Raw genomic sequence first — 25,557 nt, forward strand, 5'->3', positions numbered from 1 at the left:
TGGAAGGGCTGCAATTCCCTGCTCATTTACAGAAAAATCGCATTGCCACAAGTTGACAACCTCACAATTAATGACAAATAACTTGTAAATTATGTTGACCCTCATTTTAAAGACTTAAATGTGCTTATACGGTTACTTTATATACAAGGACTCCACACGATGTGGCATCTTGTTGCCAGATGGTTTAGCTTAATAAGCCATTTATTTAGATAATCGGCTCTATCGGCTCATGTGCAGGCGGGCAAATCTAATTTCTGGAAATTAAAAACCAGATGACCAATGAAAATCTGGAACATTATCTCAATATATGTGACAAAGGGTCAACATGCTGTGCAGTACAACAAAAAGTCGGAAACCTGGTCACCCTAATTGAAAAATGGGCTATTTTAGAAATAACACATCAAGGTGTACACAATTAAATAGTTGGACTAATAACAGCCTACTCGCCAAATACTAATGGCACATTTGACCTTATTAGATAACATTAACAATGGCAGAATCAGAAGGGTATCAGTATGAGTGGCTTATCAGCCATTTCATTTCAGAGCTATCCTTTTAAAACTCTGTGCTGAATTGGGTCTGGCTTCGGAAAGGGACATGGCAAGGAGCCACATATCGCCTGTTACCTTCGCTATGCCAGCTGTATCATTCATATGTCAGCCAGGTATATAAAGTACTGAGAGCTGGTTCCCCTAATGTAATTGGAGTGATTGACTGCACACACATTACTATGAAGGCTCTGCCAGAGGAAATATTTGCTTATTATTGTGCAGATAGCTGGCTGTCAGAACTTTTAAAGTCATGTGCGTTACCCACTAATGGTGTGAGATACTGGGTTGTTCTGGTGGTCTGAGGCAACTGACCTGAATTTGGCAGTTTGTCATTCACAGGCAGCCTATAAACAGTTCTGCAAATTCATTTACTACCTCATTTTAGTTTAAGATCACCCAGACTAAATACAAAAACCATGCAGTCCAACTGGAAACCCAGAGCAGTTAATATCATGGAGAGTGGAAATCAACTTTTGTCTTTATCCAATAACAAAAGACAACAGAAAAATGACAAACACAACAGAGTTTTAAGCTTTTATTCTCAAAACTGGCAGTTATAGAGTAACAAAGGAAGGAAGAGTGATTTTCTTGGCACTGCTCACGGTGAGGTCCTTTCGTACCTAAATCTGACCCTTTCAAACGTACTGTATGATGAATTAGGACGTGATGCCATCCTTTTGATTCTTTAATTGTTTTCTTTTAATCAATCAGATCAGCAGAGCAGAAGCAAGAGCACATTCAATCAGCACCAAATTATCTCACTAGATGAAATGTTTCCACAATTTCACAACTCCATATGTACAACCTACAGATTTATTTAAAGCATTTCGACTTGCTTTGTAATAAACCAAACATGTATTGCTGTATTACCTGTATTGCTGTTTGGTTTAATTGCTTGTTACCTCTACATTATTTCTGAATGTGTCTCTACAAAAGTACATAAGTGCACTTTTTATGTTTCAGATGACATGAAAAACAGCAGTTAACAGTCAGTCATAGAACACTGACAAAAAAGTAAATACACTGACACGGTGGAGATGCTGACAGCTTATAAAATGACATTCATAGGTTGATGTTTTTACCATGAGTTCATTACATTGCCCGTCACGGTTAGAGCTGATTTGAATTGAACAGCCTCCCGTACTTTTTGAGTTTGTTTAAAAGATTGGAGGTCCACCATTTTTCAGTTGAGGTGAGGAAAGACATTTACTTGTCACTTAGGCTTGTTAACCTGTCCAAAATCCCATGGTCCAAAGAAATTATTTACTACAACTGTAACAATGACCAGTAAAACTACACACACTTGGAATAGCACCATTTGTAAGGGTATTTGGGTAAGGTCCATTATACAAGTCATTGTTTGGTTTAAATCCTAAAGGGGTTCATTTACTACCATCAACGTGCCCTCACACAGCGAGCCTCACAGTCTGTTTTGGTTTCGAAACGGTTTCCATTGCCATTGCACCCGCCGTACCAGAAGCGAAGGCATTCATTTTGCACTGTGTCGTAATACCACTTCAGAGTGAACTCTCTGCAGCTTCCCTCATCTTGCCTAAGGGTGCACTCGTCTGCAAAAGAGAGGCAAAAGAACACAGCAAACAGTTACGTCTTCAGTTGCAAACTCAGCTATGTGGAAAGGTGACATTTTAAACCACTGTCAATATTACATTGTTTGTGTACATCATTTATTATTGGATGTTTAAAAACGTTTGGATATTTTCAAGTCATTATTTTATTGTTATTAAAATGTTATTTATTTTTTTAAGGGATTTTTGCTTCACCATTCTTGTGAGTAAAAATACATTTATAGTATCTTTGGGTTGAATTAGCTTGTGCAGAGAACAGGAAGACACTGGGATACAGCTGAGGTGCTTTAATTACTACCTTGCACTACTGTTGGATCCTCTTTCTGTTGGAGTACATCTAGGTCTGTGAGCACAAATCAAATACCACAATCATCTTAGACACCAATGGAGCAAAAATTAAGTAGCCAAACACAATTGACTACAGAGTAAAATCAAGATTAGATAGTGGCCCCTAATTTCATTGATGGGCAACGAGTAAAACAACAAGGGAAGTCTGTCGTGCATTAACTAAAGCTATAGTGTGGCGTGTGGGAGCGCTGTGCTGACCCACTCATGTTTGCGCTTAGGATATTGCTCATGTTATTAAATGAGCGGAATGACTTTGCCAAGTTATTAAATTAGCTTTAGGTCATGCACAGTGGGCTTTGCTCGTTGCTCATTGCTGTGCTTGTTGGCAGTTGTTCATCAATGAAAATAGGGCTTGGTATGTATTGAATTGCTATATATCCTGTTAGGTGATATCGTAGTATACATTGCCTAACAGTTTTTAGATGATGTCAGATTGTATTTAGAGTATTTACTGTTCCTTTATTTTAACAGTTTAGGAAAGTGTTTTATTTTATTGGTGTTAGTTTAAAGGAATAATCTCCATGCAGCATGCAGTACGTTTTAATTACTGTTTAGTTATTGAGCATATTGTTAGTGTGTTATGAAGTAAAATGATTATTTTCAGTCTTTGTTTAGTTAGTGTGGACAAGAACAAGGTCCACACTCATGTTTGTGAGGGTTAGAGGTGGTCAACTTACTGTATGCACCGCATGTCTCGAAGCATTCATTTTCCGTGCTAAACTGGTTGCTGTTACCGTCACAACCGCCGTACCAGAAGGGTGAGCATGCACCAATCTCTGAATTATAATACCACTTCTGCTCATACTTTTCACAAAATCTGCCGGCGTCCATACTGAGTTCACACTGAGCTGAAAGCAAGACAATCACGTTTACGTTCATCCTGATACCATGCAGGGGAATAGACTAGTTTGGGTGTTAAGACAAACAGACATGCCAACTATAAAAAACTAGCAACAAACTTGCAACTAGTTCATTCAAAACAGGCCTTTAAAGTTTTTGTATTGTTTGTTAAGTATGTCATTTGGCTTTTACATCTTTTCATAAGTTCAATTTGTATTTTATTTCTTTAATTTCATGAAAAAATGATTGGCATTCTTTTATTTTAACCTCCAGAATTTCAGTATTCATTATGATGATTTCAGAAGATGGTTAAACTATTTCAGATTTATGCCATTCGCCAGGTGATGGCTGCCCTACATTTCCTGAAGTTGAGTCATATGGATAGATTATGTGAGGAAATGTCATATGGATAGTTTATGTGAGGAAATGAAGTTGAGTCATATGGATAGTTTATGTGAGGAAATGAAGTTGAGTCATATGGATAGTTTATGTGAGGAAATGAGCTGAAGTTGAGTCATATGGATAGTTTATGTGAGGAAATGTCATATGGATAGTTTATGTGAGGAAATGAAGTTGAGTCATATGGATAGTTTATGTGAGGAAATGAGCTGAAGTTGAGTCATATGGATAGTTTATGTGAGGAAATGAAGTTGAGTCATATTGATAGTTTATGTGAGGAAATGAAGTTGAGTCATATGGATAGTTTATGTTAGGAAATGAGCTGAAGTTGAGTCATGTGGATAGTTTATGTGAGGAAATGAAGTTGAGTCATATTGATAGTTTATGTGATGAAATGAAGTTGAGTCATATGGATAGTTTATGTTAGGAAATGTCATATGGATAGTTTATGTGAGGAAATGTCATATGGATAGTTTATGTGAGGAAATGTCATATGGATAGTTTATGTGAGGAAATGAGGCTGAGAGCGGTGAGCAGAAAGGGTACCATCGTTGTCTCCGCGGCCTATGCTCTGCTGAGCTCCATCTCCTGTTTGGGTGTTCCCTGTCTGATCGAGGCCGGTCAGGTCAGTAGGCTCCTCTCTTTCCGCCTCCTCCTCCGTGGATTCCTCCACAACTGGCATGTTGGAGTTGGAAGTTGGCCAAGGGACACTGACGAAAAAAAGCATTCATTTAATTTCATCTTTATGAAGTTTTATTCTGAAGTTTTATCATGAAGGGTTGTTTGCAATCTGGAGCCTCTCTGCTAGATGTCACTACATTGTACATACTGTACCTTTAAGAAGGCTTGGGGAATCGCACCCCTGGACATTATAAGCATATCAGGGCAGTGGTGGAGGAACTCCTTTCTTTGAGGCAGACAGGAAATGCACTGAAATCTCGATGAGTCATTCTTGGGGCCTCTTAACTTAAAATTCTTTTAAATAGGGCCAAGGGTGGCTCAATTCGGAGGGCTCAGTGGATGCTGACTCTGGATCCATGTTTAATGTTTAGGCTACATATGCAAAGGAGGCAAGTCTACTGCTCGTGCTGCTACCAAACGCGCGCTCTGCTATCATTGGAGCTGATATAGCCACCTGATTGGTTTAAGCAAGTACAAATACTTCGTTACATTCCACCACTGTATAGGGTACATGGTATCTAAATATGGCAGCCAATATACAATATAAAACGGAGAGCATGCGCAAACAAGCTAATGTAAAAAATAATCCTGCATTATTTCTATATGTTTTGATTGTAAAGACACTTTTCCTGAGGCACTTTTCCCTCTGGATACCCTACTGCTCCAGACTAGCCTTAATCCTTGGACTAATGAATGCAGTTTTGATCAGTTCAATCAGTCATTGCAGTGTTAAGTGTTCACATTTTAAAAGAGTTTTGACTAGATCTAGAACGCATTTTAGCATCAGACAACTGGATTCTGACAAAGCTAATGTACATCATCTACACTTTGCCTTTCTTTAAATATTTCCATAAAAATGAAAGAGACAGTTTTGAATAGTTCAAAATAATCTCGGTCAAACACACTCTCTCTTAATGGACAATGAATCACATCGCAGTTTTTCGCAACCTCGATTCACACCTTGATTTCTCAGCCATCCCCTTTTTAGGGATGACTTCTTAATGTTGGAGATGTTGCACATTCAAAGTTACAAAGTGCCTGGGGACTATCTTGATTAGGCACTGGCCAAAAACACATTTGCTATGACACTAAACTATATTTACCTTTGAAATCAGTCACATTTTTACCTTTCAAGAGGGCGTTCTGCAGCTTCAAGAGCACTGCCTTGCCCTTGATCTATTTGTCCCTGGAAATCCCGACACATCCGCTTCATGGTTGGGGAAGGGTACGTGTTCACTCCCCCTGTGTGAATGGAAGCATGCACACCAGAATAATTGTAATGTAACACCACATGTTGCTGCATCATGGACTCATCTGTATTCCATGTGCACAGCAAAAAACAAACCTACGGATAAAGGATTAGTGTTGGCACCCAAGTTTTAACGGAGATAACACCAGATATATTGATGATGTGAGCCTAACAGAACCAGGACAGATGTGGAAGTACTAGAGGAAAAGGTTATTGATTACACTGAACAGTGTATGCCTCTTGGGAAACTCCTTGGAAACATTGTACAGAATCCGGGTTGATATTTCCATCTTCATCTACGTATACGGAATAATGTTCTGACACATTCAGTTTAAATGGGATTGCTCGGAAATGCTATTGGTCGGCCTTTCACTTATTAGCTTTCACTTATTCACTTATTTCACTTGTTAGCTTCGGCCTGGCTTTGCCCACTTAGTGCATCTGACCACACCTTTCTGAAGCGCTTCTTTTTGTGCAGCAGCGCACGTGAATGTTTTCCGCTAGTTTCCGCTAGCTGTTTTCACCCTCACACTAGGGGCCTTAGTCCGTTAAGTGCATGTCAAAAATTCTAAATCAATACAACCTTCACCTTGTTACTGTTTTATCAGGGTTTGTACAGGTATTAGACTTAAAGCCATGGAGCCCTCGTGTCTGTGGAATAGACAAGAAAATGTTTGTGAAATTTAGTTTTTGCAAAAGGGATTCCTTACTCTTAAGGAAGCTCAGGAAGGCTCGCAAGAAGCGCTTGGCGTACTCCTGCTCTCCTCGTTTCACTTCTCCCAGGTGGACCACATGTTGATCCAAGGGTAGGCTGGCAAGTTCCTCCACTTGAGTGCTGTTGAAGCTGTCCCCAACAGTCAGAGTGAACAACACCACACCCTGACATCTTGCTAATTTGGCAGCAAAATCAAGCTGGGCTCTATCCCAGTAGCTCGTTTCCCCACCAACAATGGCCAGCACCATTTTGTTCTTCCGTGACTTTGTGGCTGTCAGGAGGCTTCTTGTGATGACCCACTCCAGGGCATATCCCAACCCAGAGGACCCACCAAGCTGCTGCATACTCTGGAAAATGTGGTTTTTCATTAAACCGCTGTCCTTATACCTCATGAAGTCAAACTCCTGTTGGACAGGAACCTGTCCTGCCGTGGGTGCATATGAGCTGGGGACCTGCTGATACAGGGCAACCCTGGCCTGCTTATCAGACCTGGATGGCTGACTGCTCACAGCTATCTGCTCTATCACTGAACCCAGCAGCTCCTTCATGCCCTCATACTGGTCTGCTCGTACATTGCGTGACCCGTCCACCAACACAGCCAGATCCAGGTCGTCTTGGATAGGAGCTGGAGCTTTGTTCACATTGGAACAGCTGGATTCTTTTTTACAAGGATCTGAAATGAGTGATAAGAAGAGCACATTTACAAACTGTGAGCCATTTAAAGTAAAGGTTTGGCTACAATGTACGTCTCTATCTCACAAAGTATTAATCATTTCTTGTCAAATATATAACTAATATTGTACCACTGTCACAATGCCACAAAGATTTTCACCTTGTATTGTTTCACATCACTAAATCATGGTCAACTTAATTTGTTTATTAGACTTTAAATGACTTAATCCTAGCTGACCGTAAACACATACAAATACACAAATGCATACTTATATGACCACTAAGAGAAATTATCATGCTGGCTTACCATAGCATATTATACATTTTTGCACCTGACTCAACTGCGGTTTCAGTTCTTGATCACTCTCCACCAGTTTCACTACAAAGCTGTGGGTTTCATCAGCCTGTGTAACATCAAAGAGTGCTTAGAAACACACAGGGATGGTGACTAAACACTATTTGGCCATTTACATATCTTGGTTTGGGTTTTTAATTTATGATGACCACTTATGGTAACACATAGTGAAGTCTTTCCATGACCAGGATTCATGCCCTTTTCCCTCAGCTTACCTCTAAAGCCTTTAAGACATTAGGGACATTCTTGAAGGAGATGACAGCAGGGTGAATGTCGTGGGCTTTAATCTCCAGGACAGCGGTGTTAATTGCGTCGACATCCTGAGAGGCCCCGTTGGTGATGAAGACTGCCACCTTCCGCATCAGCAGGCCCTTTCTCGTGCGTTTAAAGACATGTCTGGCCACGAAGCGCATGGCCGCCCCAATGTTGCGGCGGCTGGACGTGCGTTCGAGGGCAATGTTGTTCACCTCGGTGAGGAGATGCTTCTTACGTTGGTAGTCTGAGAACCGAATCAGGTACTTGACACTGGAGCTGAAGGAGACAACTGCCACCCGTGCGCCCCTGGGGCAGTTGCTCTCAGCAATGGAGATGTCCTCCAGTAAATGATGGACAGTGGCACGCATCCTTTCAAACACCTCAGCGGTCACGTCCTCGGACATGTCGAGGGCTATTACCAGCTCAGTGGGGTAGGCTGGGCAGTCCTTGTGACCTGAGAACAACAGAAAAACATCCCATATAAGAACGATACAAAATTGGTTATAAGTAGTGCTGTCAGTTTAACGCGTTATTAACGGCGTTAGAGCAAACCCATTTTAACCACGTCAATTTTTTTATAGCGAGATTAAAGTTTTTTTTAGATTAACGTTCTTTTTGGCCTCGCAAACTGTGTAGTTTGTTTCAAATGATGTTGCAACAACTAGTAACCTTAGAAAAACTACAGCACCACGCCGGATCTAGCTAGACCGGAAGCAAAACAATAGGCACGCCGTTTGGACTTGGAAGCCGGCCAATAGTAGTAGGCTAACGTTACGGTTTGAGTGAATGGTGAGCGCGATACGGTGAAATGGATGATAAACAGCTTCTGAATGGAAAGTTTACTTTTAAAAGTTGTGTTGTGCAAAAGAAGCGAGCTTCACTGTTGTCTGAAAATGTCAACAGGCTTGTCTGTTTGAGTAGCTGGCTGAAAGCAAAGAAGCTCACCTTTTATTGGTTACCTAACTGTTACGGTTCATTGTTTCTGAAATAAGAGGCCTGACTGCTATGTTCCCAGCAAACTTGAAAAAAAGAAAATATTAAGCCATGGTTTAACTGCACTATAGTCTGAGTCCTTGTTTACCTGATATGTGCACTTTATAATTTTATTTTGTACCGCCCTGTTTGGCAATGTTGTTTTTCAATAAAATAAAACATTTGCTATAAAGCAAGCCAATCCACTTTTCCATGTTGATAAGAGCATTAAAATAAAAAAAATGATGGAAAAAATAAATGAAGGGACATTTAGAATATATAAAAAATTACGATTAATTGCGATTCATTTTGAGTTAACTATGACATAAATGCGATTAATCGCAATTAAATATTTGAATCGTTTGACAGCACTAGTTATAAGTGGTTATAAGCACTGCAATGTGTAACACAGCATAAAATGGAGACAGACAATAGCAGTATCAACAAATATAGGCCTTATAAGTGAGCTGAAATCTGATAACAAAGCACAAAATGAGCAGACTCAAGGCAAGCACAAGCAGCATGGTAGCGAATGCAAGCCTTTCTTCAGGAGGACAACGTGTCTTTACTCCACATCTCCCTAGGTGTGATCAGTGAAGCGAATGAAGCCCTTGCACCACCCAAAGGCTGTTGCCCTGCCACTGCAAGGCCAGCGAGGGTGCAGAGGGGCATTTCAGCATTTATTAAATATTTGTTGATGAGAGATGTGTCAAAGTTATGGAAAATCTACAGTGGTACATTTTGATTCGAGGAGCTTTAAAGGGCTTAGATAATAACATTGATAAGATTCTGAAAATATACTGTGCGGCAGGGACTCCTTAGCATTCCTTAGGTAGGCCTACATGTTGAAGCTACACTCTTTCATATAAATTATAGCACTGTTCAAATAAATTGACTTACCCATACTGCAAGCTATTTAAGAGGAAGAGATCACAGACAATTAGTCAAAACCTCTTAACTGTAAAATACAAAATATCACGGAACACAGAACATTATATTTCAATCGTTTCAATGTGATATGAAGTACAAGCAGGGTGCAATTTACCAGGGGACCCCCCACCCCTGGTCTGTATATCCCTTCCTCTGCTGAATACATTTTATCTCCGGTAGGGACTAAATGTATCACACTAAAAACATCTAGTAGGAATCACATAAGCAAACCGCTGGCCAGCACTTGCCTTGCACACCTGGCCTTTGTGTTATCTATTTAAGCCAGCAAGCTTTAACAGCTGCAAGGCTTCATAATCTATTGCATACAGCCCACTGTAGCCCACAAATCACACCCTGAGTACCAGTTTGTTCAACTTAAAAATATGTGGCTTAAAGGCCCAGTCCACGATTCTGGCAAAAGTGTTTTTTTATATTTGAGCACAGCAGCCAAAGGAATTGCATCCCCCTTTTCTATCCTCAAACACAAGCACAGGAGCGTTTTTGAATGCACACACAGAGTAGACCGCTAGAAGACCATGAAGAGCAATTTGCTGTATTTGACAAAAAGTGTAATGGATTAGAATTGCGGACTATACCTTTGATGGGAAATGGAGCTATAATTTATTTGTATACTGTGATACAACACATACCAATTGTGTACAATGTAAACATACCACAGTTGTCTCGCACATAGTTGACCAGTTCACAGCCCTATAAAATACAGTGTTTACATCTTAGTTGGGATGTAGTCTCATCAATGTAAACAAACATAAGTAAATGACGATGAAAAAATGAACATACAGTCATCTCTCTGGGTCCTGGTAATCCTCTGGAGCCCTGAAAAGTAAACAGGATACTTTTATTCCGACCTGATTTTTCAAATTAGCACACACAGTATAAAAAGGCCTGCAGTATTAGAGAACTTATGACAGAAAAAAATTCTGTGCAGTACAACAGAGTCAGTTTATTTCTCCTTTTGATCTTCTAGCATAACACACGAACTTACAGTACATCTTTATTTATGATGCACTGCAAGATGCCAATCTTGTTTATCATGTTGATAAAAAAACAATCTAACTTACCCTGTGCCCAGATAGTCCTGGAGTTCCGGGGTCACCTTGGGGACCACTGTTGCCAGCATTGCCCTGATTTTATATTTTATAGGTCAATCACAAATATGATATAATAATATCTTCATAATACAAAAAAAATCAATATTGGAATGGTTGCAAGACAGTCCTCACCCCACGTCCCTTGGTTCCATTGGTTCCAGGACCTCCACCGCTACCCTTTATCCCATTCTCTCCCTACGGGGAAAATACAAATGATATTTATGTTTTAGTCTTCTCTGTTAATTTACACAAATTGTTTAGTAATTATTAAGTATTTAAGTTAGGACTTACTTGTAGCCCTGGAAAACCTGGAAAACCTGTCCCACCCTTTGAAAGATTGCATTGATAAATGTAATGTTTGTTCAAATTACATAACATGTCATACCACAGAGATTCACGACACACATCACCTCACTGGTATTCAATTAAAAAGTATATGCAACATTGACTCCAGGTTTGACTGGTGCCTTGTGGTGTTCATAAAAATCTGAAAAATTCAGGTCAAAATATGTCCCGTATACATGTCGAGACACCTCTGAGCAGGATATTGTTTAATAGTTTAAAGGCTGCAAAGGTTACCAAATTGACGGAAAAACACCAAGCTGGAAGGCTTGAAGAATGAAGAATGCATTAGAGTGCATTAGAGTGGTAAATATTGTGGTAAATACAATTAATCTGACTCCATGAAATTATGAAATGACCTCCAATATTACGAAGCAGTATATAAGCTAGTGGCACAGTAATGGCATGGCACATGTAGAGTTAAATGGATGGTTCATGAAAGAACAGTTTATTACTACAATAAACGGTAAACTTAAATGTTACCAAACTGAATGTAAGTGACTGCTGCCCACATCACAAGGATAAATTGGGGACCAAACATGAATATACTTCACTCATATACATTTGCACATAACTTGGAAGTCACAAAAATCTTTAGGTTCTCTCTGTGACAATGGAAGAGGCTGTAGCAAGCAACCAGGTGGCCAATTCATACGCGCCAGAGACAGACGTCAGAATAGAACATCATCTGTAGTTTCTATGACTTGTCTTTCTCAATTTCCTGTTTAGCTACTCAGTTGTACCTTTGGTCCTTTTGGTCCAGGAGGTCCGTCGCCACGACTACCATCCCGTCCCTGATTCAGCAAAAAAAGGAAAAAAAATTAAAGTAGTCATGGCTTTCTTACAATCAGTGATGAATTTGTATTTTGCGTTTTTGTTTTGTGTTAATAAACATGCAGCACAACTGCATCATTATGTGTTTTTCTTGGAGGGTAAATCCATAGCTTTATCTTTGCCACTAGCTGACTCGTACAGAGTCCGTGCTTTGTAAATGGGAAACAAAGAGGCTCCGACTTAGCCATACACTATTCCAGCCAATCAACACATGGCTTCAGGAACACGGAAGCGAGGTGTGTAATACGATTGACTGTATCTTTAAGTGTGATTACTATTAAAATAGACAAACCGGGGGTCCTCTAGGGCCCACTGATCCAATGGGTCCTTTAACTCCAGAGTCTCCTTGTTGACCCTAAACCAAGACACAGAAAAACAGGAAGTCTAAAGTTAACAAATTGGGCTTGAGACAAGACAGAATAAAACAACAAGACAGTAGTGCTCTGATGACCGTAAACAACAAGAGAATATTGTGTGAGTGTAAGGAGTTCAAGAGTATGTGAACAGATGGCCATGTAGTTGACAAACCTTCTTTCCCTTCTGTCCTGGACCTCCTCTGGATCCTTGGGGACCTGTAGTTCCTGGTGGGCCCTACACAACAGTAGTGCACTGCATTATGGTACTGTTGGTTTCCATCTTTCTTCTACTTCAGTTTACCTAGTTTCATCAATCCTTCACAGATCTGTGAATATATTGCATGTACGGCGCACACTTCAACCATAACACTCAATTTTCCCTAAGGTCTGTTGACTGCACTGCTGACACATTTGTGCTTTTGTAACTATGAATTTTATTTGTGTTGAAATCTTGACAAAATGTATCTGCATTCTCTGATACACGGGTTCTGAGACACTTACCTGAAGTCCAGGAGAACCAGGGTTACCAATTGGTCCTGGCTGACCTATGGGCCCCCTATGTCCCTGAAAAAAACATGGAGTATCAGGGATGAACAGCCCAAGAGGCAGAGAAAAGAGTAAAGATTAAACTATGAACAAGGATTTCATAATAATCTTGTACGGTATTATACCGTTTTGACTCAGTGTGAGACCGTGAAACTGAGCGGTGTAATTTTACAGAAGTCAGCATATGGTATCCTGGACATACAGGCATTTCATGGCACATTATTTCTCAAACTATGTGCTTGATTTCTTATTGATGGCTTCAGTCTGCGATTCTGGAGAAAGTTTGTTGATATTTGAACTCAACAGCCAATGAAATGACACCCCCCTTTCCTTACTCCCAAAGCAACATTTGAAGTCAGTAGGAGCCTCTTGGTTTATCATTCCACAGCCTAGAGTGTGGTCCAACGCCACGTGCTAGTGCTTACAGAACAGACAGCTAGAAGACCATGAGGAGTTTGCTGAATTTGGCAAAAAGTGTGTTCTATGAGAACAACCATGCTAGATCATTTGATGTATTTATCTGCCATATAAGATTTTAAAAGGCTTTGTGTTTTTAAACATTGTATATCTTTACAATAATTTGGCCATTCCTTGTTTCCTCTCTGAAAAGGTAACCATGATCATGTATCAAAAAGTAGCTTGCTTTATTGTTTGATTGAATGTTTCAACAACAAATTATTTCCCAAATCCTCATATATGCACACATTATATTTAACATTTGCATGTGGCCCATCAAGTGTATTTTAGATTGTTTCAGCAGCAACTGATAACAATGAATTTGACCAATACTCCTTACACATCAGCTGATGTGACTGAGTGTTTTTTTTTTGCCTGAATCCAATTTGCTTAAACCAGATTTGATATGGTGGTTCTGTTTCCAACCTGTCAACAAAACCAGCCTTCAAACAATCCAATAGAACCAATGCAAGTTCTCAAGAATGATGATGAGTAATGAGCAAAGTGTGACAAACCTCTGTTTGCGATCTCTGATATTACTCAGCTGCCAAATAGATATCTAATTCATATCTAATTTAGTTCCACTCACAGATATGCATATGGTGCATATGGATCTAAAGATATCCAATTGCATGTGCTTCTGTCCAGATTAGACTGGTATGACATATATCTGATTTTTGCCACTTGGGAATAAAAAAAATGGAATTGGGTTGTATTTCCTTTGCAGTGTAAACATAGCCAAAGGGAATATTTATTTTTCTCTCTGATTTGTTATAGCATAAACATAAACATTAACATAAACATAACTTGCAGATAAAGGACAAATTCCTAGCCAACTAGAATGTCTAATGAACGTATGTTGCATGATAACACTCGAGGTGATGCTGGGAGTGATACCTGGGGTCCTGACAACCCAGAGATGCCCTTAAGTCCAATTTCTCCAGGATCCCCACGTGATCCCTGTAATAACGTGAGCATGATTACAAATATTAATTAATTCATATTCAAATTATTGATAGAAATATCAACCATTTTTATCTGTTGAAATGTATTCTTTGTAAGTTATATCACACTGTCCAATTAAAACGTGGTAGACTTGTGGCTTGCTTGATATCGTAGCCATTAATGATGTTAACTTTGTGAAAACTATTTGTGAAAACAATTCATAACAAAATCATAACCACAAATACGTCACATTGAAATATTGGCTCCATGCTAACTTTAAAAAAAAGTTCTAGTTAGTGACGTGAAAAAATATATGTAGAGAGAGAGAGAGAGAGAGAGAGAGAGAGAGAGAGCACTGGGAAACAGTCCCACCATTTGTATTGCAATACAGAAAACATTGTTGTGAGGTGGGTTTTGTCTTGCACTGCAATGTATTGTATTGTAATGTATTGCAATGACTATGGCTATGGATGTTGTTACCTTGACATTCGTTCAGCTACACAAGAGACTACTTCTGCCTAGGGTAGACATGTGAAAGCAAAGACTAGGGTGCCCCCTTTAGTATTACTGTGGTATTACTGAAAGAACTGTTGCTTAGGAGTGGTTGAGGAGATGCAATGTTACATCTTTAACATCAGTGAACAATGTGAACTTTACCTTAATGCCTGGTTGACCTCTTTTTCCTGCAGGGCCCTTGAAAACATGAAAGAAAACATGAAAGAAAACACAATCATGCCAGGAACGTTGGTAATGTGGTACGGATGGAGAACATTAATGCATCCACTTTTAAAAAGAGAGGATATGAAAGGCATACATGGTTTCCAGGATCTCCTAGTATTCCCACTTGACCATCCAGCCCTGTATCTCCCTGTCAGAGGAGCAGAAAACTCAGTATATAAAGCCATTCAACAAAAGTAGCATACTTTTATATTCATTGCTATCTGCCTGCCACACACATTGCAATCCTATTAATCCTATATTATTTCAGCTGATATCATCTGTGATATTTGACCTTGTTCAGTTATTCACAAACCTGTCTTCCTCTGTTTCCCTGTTTTCCCTTTTGGCCTGCAAGTATGTTGTCTGCCCCATGTTCTCCCTGAACAAATGGACAATTAACAAATCTTCTGAAAAATGGACAATTAACAAATCTTCTGAAAAATGTACAGAAGTCAGAAGTAGGCACAGTAAGCTGTCTGAAGCCCGCTATATCAGACAAGATTTTTGTATTAAATCACTAAAATTATATATATACACAACTGCATTTGCACATAAATTATGTCGACAATCAGTGAATTACATCAGAGACTATAATTATATTTTTCTGTTGTGGATCGCATGATGTTAATTTCCTATGCATGTTGCATGAAAAAATCCTACATTCCTTTTGAGTTGTTAGCAGAAACTTAAATGTGTGATCAATGCTGACATTCAAACTTACAGTATCTCCTCTTAAACCATGCTGTCCCTTTATGCCAAGATCCCCTCTGATGCCTCGTCGACCCTGGAACACACAGGAGGATGATGGTGTACATAAGGTAACTGCCCATCTTCCAAAAGACAAGCCATTATCTCCAAATGTATGACTTGTATTAAGTCTTAGTAATTGCTTGTTAGGGTGGTTGCCTTCTTAATGTACGCTTGTCTGTGAAGTTGATTACCTAATGAGTTACACTTTGTTATTCATTAGGTAATGAGTATAGGTAAATAATCAAGATTCTTTGTTAGATGTCAATCAAAAATACCCTTAAGTACAAGTAAAAATACAGTAAGTTGAGTGCATGTTACAAATAGAAAAGAATAGAATCGAATGTCAGAAAGAGACTTTACAGGGTTGCCAGGATCTCCTCTCTCCCCAGGTGCGCCAGGAACTCCAGCCCCACCCTATATAGGATACATATCAAAATGTTAATGAACAAACAAAAAGATGTCAAAATATGTGTGTACAAACGTACTGGCTCGTTGTTGTTTATATTAACCACTGAGAGGCAACACATAGTCATTCACTACTGTCACATAGTCATTCAAGTAGCTGTAAGTTGCATTCAATGGGGGTCCAAACAGTTATGCAAGGGATAAGGAACGAATAACCAATAATGCCAAATAACATTATTCAAAACGATTTAACAGGTTCAACAGGTGAAATAATGGAAATGTTAGCAAATGCAGGTTTCCTGGTGGAATAATTCTTGAGATTTTGAAGATCTTAAGAAATGATTACTTTTACATGACTTTTATAATATATTGATCATAGCTCCAATATCAATCACACTCTAAAATGTAATTGGCTCATATCTGTCACGCGCTGGTGAGGCCAGGGGTATGAATATTGAACTCAAATGCAGACACGGAGACAGGACTTGTGAGAAGTTAATAAGTAGTAACAGTACTAGCCACCAGGCAAGGCTCAGTAGTCAGTAACAGTCCCTAGGTTTGGCACATAGAGAACAGTCCAAGCAGAGGTACAAAAGAGTAGATGGAATCCAAAAAAATGAGGGCAGGTCCGTGGTCATGCACAGTTACAGAGAAGCAGGGGTAATGCCAAACTCACTGGTCAGGCAGAGATCGATATCCAAAAATCAGTAAATCCAAAAATCAGATAGTCCAAGGGAACAGGCAAAGTCGTAATCAGTGTTAAACAGGCAAAGTTGTACAAAGCATGAACACATAGACTGTACTTAAGGCAAGAGTGAGACCCAGAGGCGGATAGGCGGGGGCCCTCGGGAGGACAGTCCAGAGACAGGACAGGCAGGTGGACACTCTTGAGGATGGAACGAGACGGCACCGATGGTGAAGACGAAACCCCCCTGAGGACCGGTCAGGAGGTCTGTGGTGAAGCCGGAACCCCTCCGGCCAGCAGGTGTGGCAACAGCCGACTTGGCAGCAGGCGTGGCAATGGGCTTGGGCTCAGGAACTGGAGACCCAAAGGCAGATACTGCCTCTGTGGCATCAGGAACAAAAACTGCCATGGGGACAGTAACCACCTCAGGGGCAGTAACCACCTCAGGGGCAGGAACCAACTCAGGTACAGGAACCATCTCAGTAAAAGGAACCATCTCAGTAAAAGGAAGCATCTGTGAATCAGGAACCATAGGAACAGGAACCTCCTTAGGAACCATCTCAGTCACAGGAACCATGGGAACAGTGACCACCTCAGCAACCATCTCGATGACAGGAATCAACCCAGGGACAGGCTCTGGAGCAGATGGAATGACATGAACTGCTTGACATAAACTGAATCAGGGGCTGGCTTGGTGTGGGTAGACTCTGGGACGGGCTTGGCTTGAGCAGGCTCAGAAACAAGCCTGATGTGAACTGAGAGGCTCAGGAACAGGTGAGACATCAGCTGGAGTGCTTGGCAGCATGGGTAGCCCTGGGGATCTTGGGGAACAGGATCTGGCAGGGGACTAGCAGTCTTGAGTCCACTCTGTCCAGCCAGCACGTTGAAAACTAGCCAACTCAGGAGCAGGGTTGGGCAGGAATCTAGCAGGCCCCATATGAGCCAGACTTAGCCTGGGAGCTATTGAGTGACTCCTGGTGAACCTACAGGCTCCTCCTCAGTCTCTGATACAAGAAAAAAAACATCTCTGGAATCCCCATAAGCTGTGACTTGGAGAGTGAACTTACTCTTGTAAAGAAGGGAACATGGAACACATGCAAAGCACAACATGATAGGAGATAGAGGAAACATGAGCCAAGATCTGGAGGTCCTGGGCACGATCGTGAAAACATCATTGACTACTTCACAAATCAATGTTAATTTAAGGTTTTTTTTTAAAACTTTTTTTCTTAACAATGTCTGGTTAAGGCAAACACTTGGACAGCATTGGACAAGATGGCATTTTTTTTTTTTCAAATGTTGATGATTGAGTGTATGAAGATTTGTTATCACATGAACCTAACTGCATATGAAAAACTTCACCTCCTTACTAGCCTGGCTGTGCAGCTAATGATTTATGCAGCATTTCCATTTGAAATACCAAGATACTTTTGAGAGAGATTCCAGTCAGAACTAGTCTTACGATTCATATTATTCTGCTCACATACTTCTATGTTAGAATTAGAAGTAGGGTTAAGCAAATATCTGTGTTTCTGAATGTGCCATTTCTTTATGTGCACCTCTGTGTCTCTACGTGATAAGGATTGGGGTGCTTTAGTTATGTCTGAAAGGCCATAGGGTCACTCAGACTCATCTGCACTATATATCACATGTTAGAGCTAGACCCAGGACTGTCTCTGTTCTAGTCAGAGAAGCTGGTCAATCTTTATGTGAAGCCATGCTCTCTCTCCCTTAATGCGCATCACTGTAAATAAAACCTTGTTTTTTTGATTTCTCTGCCATTGTCTGATAGAGGTCTCCAGTCCTCTGGTATAAAAATACTATCACTTTGCATGGCGTTAACATTCATATAGTTTAAAATGGAAGGAGTAACTCTGTGGATTGTTCCTACTGCATTGCTTGTGTATTACTACAAGTCATTGCGAAGGATAACATTAGCACACAGACATAGGAGAAAACATTACCTGTTCACCATGAACTCCATCCAGGCCATGTTCTCCATCGTCGCCCTTTCAAACATGATTATTACACATTGTACATATTTCAGTACATATTCAATGTTCCACTACAGCAGTCAATACTCCAATTATTATCACAGAATTGATTTGACTTTCTTTGCATTGATTGAAAATATTTGTTCTTACCACATCACCATTGTAGCCTCTGGTACCCTGAAAAATCCATACATCAGATATCTTGTTTGACGAAAGTCATGGTTACTGGTTACATGCTTTTAAAACTCTCAAGTCTGTACACCTATGACAGAATGGTGTGACTGCTCTCTCCCTTCGCTATGTAAGGTGTCAGAAGTGGGATGGCTTGCTGTGAGGCCAATGGAGGCGTGCCCAGTATATGAACCGTATGATGGACCAACAGGTTAGGGTTGAGGATGTGAGGAACCCCAGAGATGGGTGAAGTACTAGTGTGTGGGGCACCCTGGGATGGGAGAAGTACAGATGGAGGATGCGTGACGGATGCCTGTGTGCATGAGGCGCATTGGTGTGCTCCCCGAAGGTGAGGGCAGTGTGACTGAGTGCCGTCACTATGGTTGAGTATTGCGTTCTGACTGCCATACCAACGAGCATGGGTTTTTGCGTTAGGTTGCAAGTTTGGTACCTGGGTTCAAGGTCGGGTGGGGTGACTGTTCTCCCTTCGCTACATATGGTGGTGTCAGCAATGGGTGCTCTGCTCTTTCCTTTCGCTACAGTACCCTACCTTCAGACCTCTTCTGCCATCGCAACCTGGTCCTCCATGAATTCCATTTGTTCCTGTAGGTCCTCTCTGTCCCTATAATAAGCAAATAGGTTGTTTTAGGTGATTGGTTCAATATTTGGCCTGTATATGTATATAATAGTTGAGTACGGTTTTGGCTTCAGGAATAAGACAAAATATGTATAAAATGAAATAAAAGTTACAGAAATGTATTCTATGTTCTTCAAGTACAGAATGTTATTCAGGTTGGTGTTTTTTCCCCACTACAGCAGGAACGGGACTGAAAAAAGCATCCTGCATAGACCTCTAAAATTACTACAGGATTTTGCAGGTGGAGCAAACAAAATAGCCTAGTCAATAAACTATTTCTGCGGGAGTGGGCCTGGAAAAAAATCCACCATGCGTAAAGGCTACTACTAGGGCCGAGTCTTTTGTTTGCTTCTGTGTTTGACCATTTTCGACGCGTCTGTGAAAACGGTCTAATGTTATAGCTATCTCTAAACTTTTTATCTGGAGTCGTATATTATCCAAGAGGGGCAAAATAGTTGGCTAACGTTAGCCTATTAACCGTCACCAAACAAGACTGCCTAACTGTACGTGACGTATATTTACTCCCTAAACCCTAAACTAAACGCTATCAAAGGAAAATAAATGGTACCTATGATGGCATTGACCATAGCAAAGATAGAGATGAAGCTAACGTTCAGTAGCTAGTCAGCTAAATTAAACCAACACCGTTTACATCAGCTTCATTGTTAAGATATGCAACTAAACTAAACTGCGCTTGCGTTAAAATGCCAAAAGAGGTTGAAGTATAGCAGAAACCAACGTGTGTCATCAAAAATGCCTGTCTTGAATTAATCTTCCGTATCCTATGTTACTCTGGTGTACCAAGCATCTTTGCTTATGTGGCCAACCAGGAGCCTCCATTAACTAAGGTTAATTATTTAGAGTATATTACCCATATTTAGTTAAGGTAAAATAAACCTGCCATATGTTGGATTAAACACAAGAGGGCGCACTTGGACAAACATCGATATGTTGAGGCCGATACTGATATGGACTGATACATGTCAAAGGGGCCTTTAGATTATATGCAATACAGGCGATGTTGTGAGAATTTCCAAAGTAAGAGGTCCCTTTACAATGAGATACAAGCAAAACTATACGCACACATTTTTCACCATATCACAGCATATTCCACAAATGCCACCAGGTTGAAAGATTATGACAGAGATATAATAGAAGGATGTTTTTATGAAGAAGAATTGCAAAAGTTGGTAGGGATAAAACTTTCGAAGTTGAAAAGATTTTAGAATGAATAAAGATGGGGGAAAGGAATATGGTTTGGTAAAATGGTTTGGTTGGCCTTCAAAATTCCACAGTTTGATTCATGAGGATGAAATGGTTGACGTTTCAAAACCTTAATACACATGCACGTATACCAGAGTTACGGTTAACCATCTTACATCCTGACATCTTGTCTGTCAAACCAAACTATCAATCAAAAACGGACAAATAGGTTGTTAATTATAATAGGCCATCAATCATTTTTGACAGATTCCTTGATCAATAATTGTACACATTCTTCTTGCCCCGGCTTCAATTCTTCTATGTTTGCTGGGAGCAATAGTCAGGTTAGTGGTTTTTACCAAACTGCGCTGCATAAAAAGGTCAATCACAGAGATGCCCGGAAGCTCCAGATTGATCCGAAGGTTTATCTGTGCATGCAAGACTTGGCATTTAGGTGTAAAACAAGAGGGGCAGTAATTCAGTAAAACAGGATACTAACAGTATAACAATCTGTGTTTAAATCCTAACAATTAGGTGTTGTATGTATATGGTTTAACACTCACCCCCCTCTGTAAGTATGCCTTTACCAACCACAAGCTATCCTTTTTACAAATGATCTACTTTCATTAATTACCTTTGGTCCTTATACACAGACTTCAGCTACAGTCCTTTGGCAGAAACTGTTTTTTTGTTTAGTTGGCCAAACTCTCCTTTTTGTGAATATGGTCTTCAGCTAATTTCTCTTTGCTAAAGGTGGCTTAACTGGAAGGTCATAAAGGTTTAAAAATGAAGTGTCCAGTGTTCATTAGAGAGCAATACAAAATTCCATAGGCATAGAATATTATTAGGTATTTTCATGGTGACCTTTTTCATAATAGTATAGATATAGAACAATTGAGCTTTTGTCTAGATCCATTTTGAGGGTGTCCCTAAGACACACCTGTGTATCGGCATATTAAAGTGAAATCACACTTACAGGACCGCCCTCTTCTCCAGGATATCCTGCATGGCCCTTTGACCCTGGAATGCCCTGTTCAAACAGAGTAAAAAAAAAAAACATCATATATCATCTGAGATCTGAGCCTCACGAAAACATATTCTTACATCTTGAAAAAAATGTACCGAGTTAACATAGAAACAATGTAATGAAAATGTAATAAAGGTTAATACTATATGTATTGTACAGAAGCAGGCACTGTTTAGCAAGTTGTATTACATTGCAGTATTTAACATGCAGTTGTAGGAAGATGCAAAGTACAAAAGAAAGCTGTGACTACAAAATATCGCTGGTAAGCGACTGTCTAGTAAATAATCTCATTTGTTGGCAGACTAGCCAGACATTTCAGTAATGTTATAAACAGGACCCTCTGCATTGTGCAATAAAAAAAAAAGATGTGTGCAATACATTAAAGCATAATGAAGTACAAACTAAAACCTCTCAAATACACTTTACAATATATCTTTGTATTATAGTTAACTCCCTTTTTTGATGGTTAGTGGACACGGTCAACCCTGGAAAACCCTAGTCATGTAAAACTCTCCAAGTGTGACCTGACCTTTGGTCCTGGTGGTCCTCGTGGTCCTCGCATACCATCTTGGCCAGTGCACGTACACATCACACCACAGCACACCTTCTCTGTCACTGTATGCTGAAGGTACAGGCAGACAACGGACAGGGTCAGAAAAGGTCAGGCAGGAATGACAAGAGTTTGAGACAAACAGACGTGCAGAAACCCCAGAGGTGATACCGTACAAAGGCATTGTGCATTTTTATCAACAAATATACTCAATCTGGGCAAGACACCTCATTCAGCAAAACTTGAACTTATCTTATTAAAAACTAAGGACAACTTGATAGTTTTGTGGCTTTTGAGGACACCTTACACTAACAAAGATAATGTAATGCATCATAAAATAAACACATAAATTAATTGTTTGACTTAAGTGCAACTTGCAAATTAATGTTACAGCTGATTTAGTGGTTTGGGTTGTGTTGCTTACACCGTTGCATTACCACTGTATCAGCTAAGCTTCTGTGAACATGATGGTTGTTTCAAGGATAATCTTTGATAGAGGTCATAAACAGAACTATCGGATATTAATCTAGGCTTTTGGTAGGTGTAACCAGTCAATCTAAAAAACTGAATTTAAAAAAATCGGAGCTGTGCATCAAGGCGTGTTGTGTAAACATTGTGTAATCTCTAGGAATTGAACCAAATTAAACTGAGCACCTCAAAAATGCTGGGGCTTTGCCCTGTTTAGGAATAATTTCGGAGTCTCACTATGTCTTTCCGTATGGCATCTTCTATGTTATACGTCCTGATGAAAAAGGGCTTCTTGTAACCGAAACCTCGCCCAAACTCAACCATCTGAAGCTCATGGGCATTTTGAACTCCATCCAAAGCCACCGTTACCAGTGCGCTTACTCCTGCAAAGAAAATAATTTCATTTTAATTCTGTTCTCATATCCTAGTAGCATATTGTCACGAACAGCAACATGTTTTTGAAAATTAGATTTCAGTTTTGGCACCTCAGGAAACCCTAAATACATTCCAAATACAAAGAAAGGTTCGCCGTACGACAGTGAGGCATTTTTATGTGACAGACAATGTGGTCTGTGTGACACTGATATTACTTTCTATCTGTCATAAATCTGTGTGACGCTAATATGACTTTCTATCTGTCATAAATCTGTGTGACACTGATACTACTTTCTATCTGTCATAAATCTTTTAATATCCTACCACTACTTCTTAGACGGTCCGATTCCAACTCCAGTGTTTTCACTGGCTCATCAAGACCATCTGAGAAAATGACCAGCACCTGAAACATAAAACATAAATATAACATAATACAACATAACATAACATAATATAATATAGCATAATATATTATAATATAATGTAATATAATATAATATAATATATCATCCAAAATGTAGAAGTCTTCATGTTTACCTTTACTTTAGCTGCTGAATTTCTGAACACTTTTTGGAAAGACTCCAAAAGCTGTGTGTTAAAGAAGGTGTTCCTATTTGCCACTAGATCTGTCACTTTTCCCACCACCCCTGAGCTGTACTCCTCAAAGGGAAAGTAGTCCAGCTCTCTTCCCTCTTTATCGACTAAACTGAAGGCGAACTTTGGCTTAATGATGCTATTAGGAACGCAGCATATGTTATCCAGAGACGCAATTTTGCTGATTATCTTGGGCAGCCGCTGCTTTAACTGGACCTGTCCACTGAAGAGAGGGTGGTTTGGCATTCTGGTGATATCAAATCCAACAGCAATGTCCACATGACATCCTACGAGAAACACAGAAGCAGTGCATACTGTGAAAGCAATGCTCATGTCTTATTTTAATACTGTTACAATCTGCACTTTTTCCTGTCTGTTCCTAGTTTTGAACTCGTAGTGTAGTCTTGTAGTCTTGTGTGTTGTTTTCTTCCAGGTTGCCTTTGTTTACTTGGCCATGTGCTTCTGTTGTTCCCCGCCCTTTTCTGCTCTTCTTGTTTATTAGCACAGTTATTGTCTGCCTTGTGTTCACCTGCCACTCATTGTATTAAACCACTGATGTTTCCCTTGTGGTGCCCCCTGTTTATTTAAACCCTTGGTTTCCTTCAATTCTTTGTCAGTCATTGTTTGTGTTTCCATGTTGTATCGCAGAATATTTTCTGTTTTTCTTTGTAACCCACATGGTAAGGAAAGTCTTCTTGCTTAGATTTAAAAACTGTGTGTAGTGTCGTGCATATGAGTCCAGCACTATAGCGAATATTACAAATACATTACTTTAATAAATATGAACACATGTTTTCCAACTAGTCAATTTGTTGTTTCCTTATTTGTTTAAAATAATACTATAGAAGTATATGCAGAAGAATAAGACTAGAGTAAACTGGGCCTTCAGCTATCAATAAACTGCATATTCTAATGGTAAACTTTCTATAAATTATTTGTATAAATGATTCTATTCTAACAATTCTTTATTATTATTGGAAATAGTATTACTGTAGCATGCAGGAGGAATCATGCCGATCAGTTGATTCCAGACAGACCGGTCTTTTATCTTTTCTCGTGAATTTAGCCTCCATATGACAAACTATAATCTCTGTTGTTTAGGTCTGATGTACAATTTAGGGCTTCTCTTTAATTACTTTCACAAAATCACAAAACTTGCAATAGATCACTTACCTGGGTCTGGGTTAGGGTCTGGGTTAGGGTCTGGGTTAGGGTCTGGGTCATCGGATCTTGAGCAGACGGTCCCAACCACCCTCTTCAACGTCTTTGTAAGTTCTTCATATGCGTTAATGGGTAAGAACCTATCTTTACTGCCTGCAATCTTGAGGAGTTGATCAGTCTGGAGTCTACCCACTCCAATCACAAACACGTCTATTTTACTGTTTCTGAGATCATCGGCAACAGCTTCAACATCTTCTTCTGTCTCTCCATCGGTGATTAACAGCAGAGTTTGGTGAACACCCATGTCTCTTCTGCTACCATGTTCAGTCTTGAAGAATTCCTGGATGAATTTCAGTGCTGGAACAATTTTCGTGCCTTCTCGAAGTTGCTTTATACCCTCTATCGCACTAATAATTTTTGCTCTATTCTCATACTCATTAAGGTAGAATTCCTTTTGTTGGTGAGTGCTGAACTGAGCAACTCCAACCTGTAGAAAGCTTTGACTAATGTTAAAGGTCTTCACCATGTCTGTCATGAAGATCTTCATGAGCGAGAAGTTGGAACTAGCAATGCTTTCTGAGCCGTCCACCAACATTACCAAATCCATTTTACAGTCTGGGGGAGAAAGATCATTTAACAGAATTTGTATTCTACATTAAAAGTATATTGAATG

General features: G+C 39.8%; 1 protein-coding gene across 1 annotated transcript; it reads right to left on the reverse strand.

Annotated features, from left to right (window-relative positions):
* Positions 1-1,073: 1,073 nt before the first annotated feature.
* LOC105908901 (collagen alpha-6(VI) chain-like) lies at positions 1,074-25,188 on the reverse strand. Its single transcript, XM_031576945.2, has 24 exons — positions 24,897-25,188; positions 23,763-24,010; positions 23,454-23,532; positions 22,992-23,137; positions 22,266-22,358; positions 21,686-21,739; positions 19,420-19,491; positions 18,849-18,875; positions 18,669-18,713; positions 16,841-17,338; positions 12,699-12,761; positions 12,370-12,422; positions 12,134-12,196; positions 11,751-11,801; positions 10,636-10,698; positions 9,524-9,528; positions 7,612-8,105; positions 7,349-7,445; positions 6,365-7,042; positions 5,533-5,647; positions 4,271-4,434; positions 3,163-3,333; positions 2,436-2,480; positions 1,074-2,119 (listed from the first exon to the last, which is right to left on the reverse strand). Exons 1-24 carry the CDS (start codon positions 25,186-25,188, stop codon positions 1,947-1,949), a joined length of 3,789 nt encoding a protein of 1,262 aa, XP_031432805.2. The 3' UTR covers positions 1,074-1,946.
* Positions 25,189-25,557: the final 369 nt, after the last annotated feature.

Source organism: Clupea harengus, chromosome 11 (assembly GCF_900700415.2).
Source record: "Clupea harengus chromosome 11, Ch_v2.0.2, whole genome shotgun sequence".
In the NCBI taxonomy this organism is placed as follows: Eukaryota; Metazoa; Chordata; class Actinopteri; order Clupeiformes; family Clupeidae; genus Clupea; species Clupea harengus.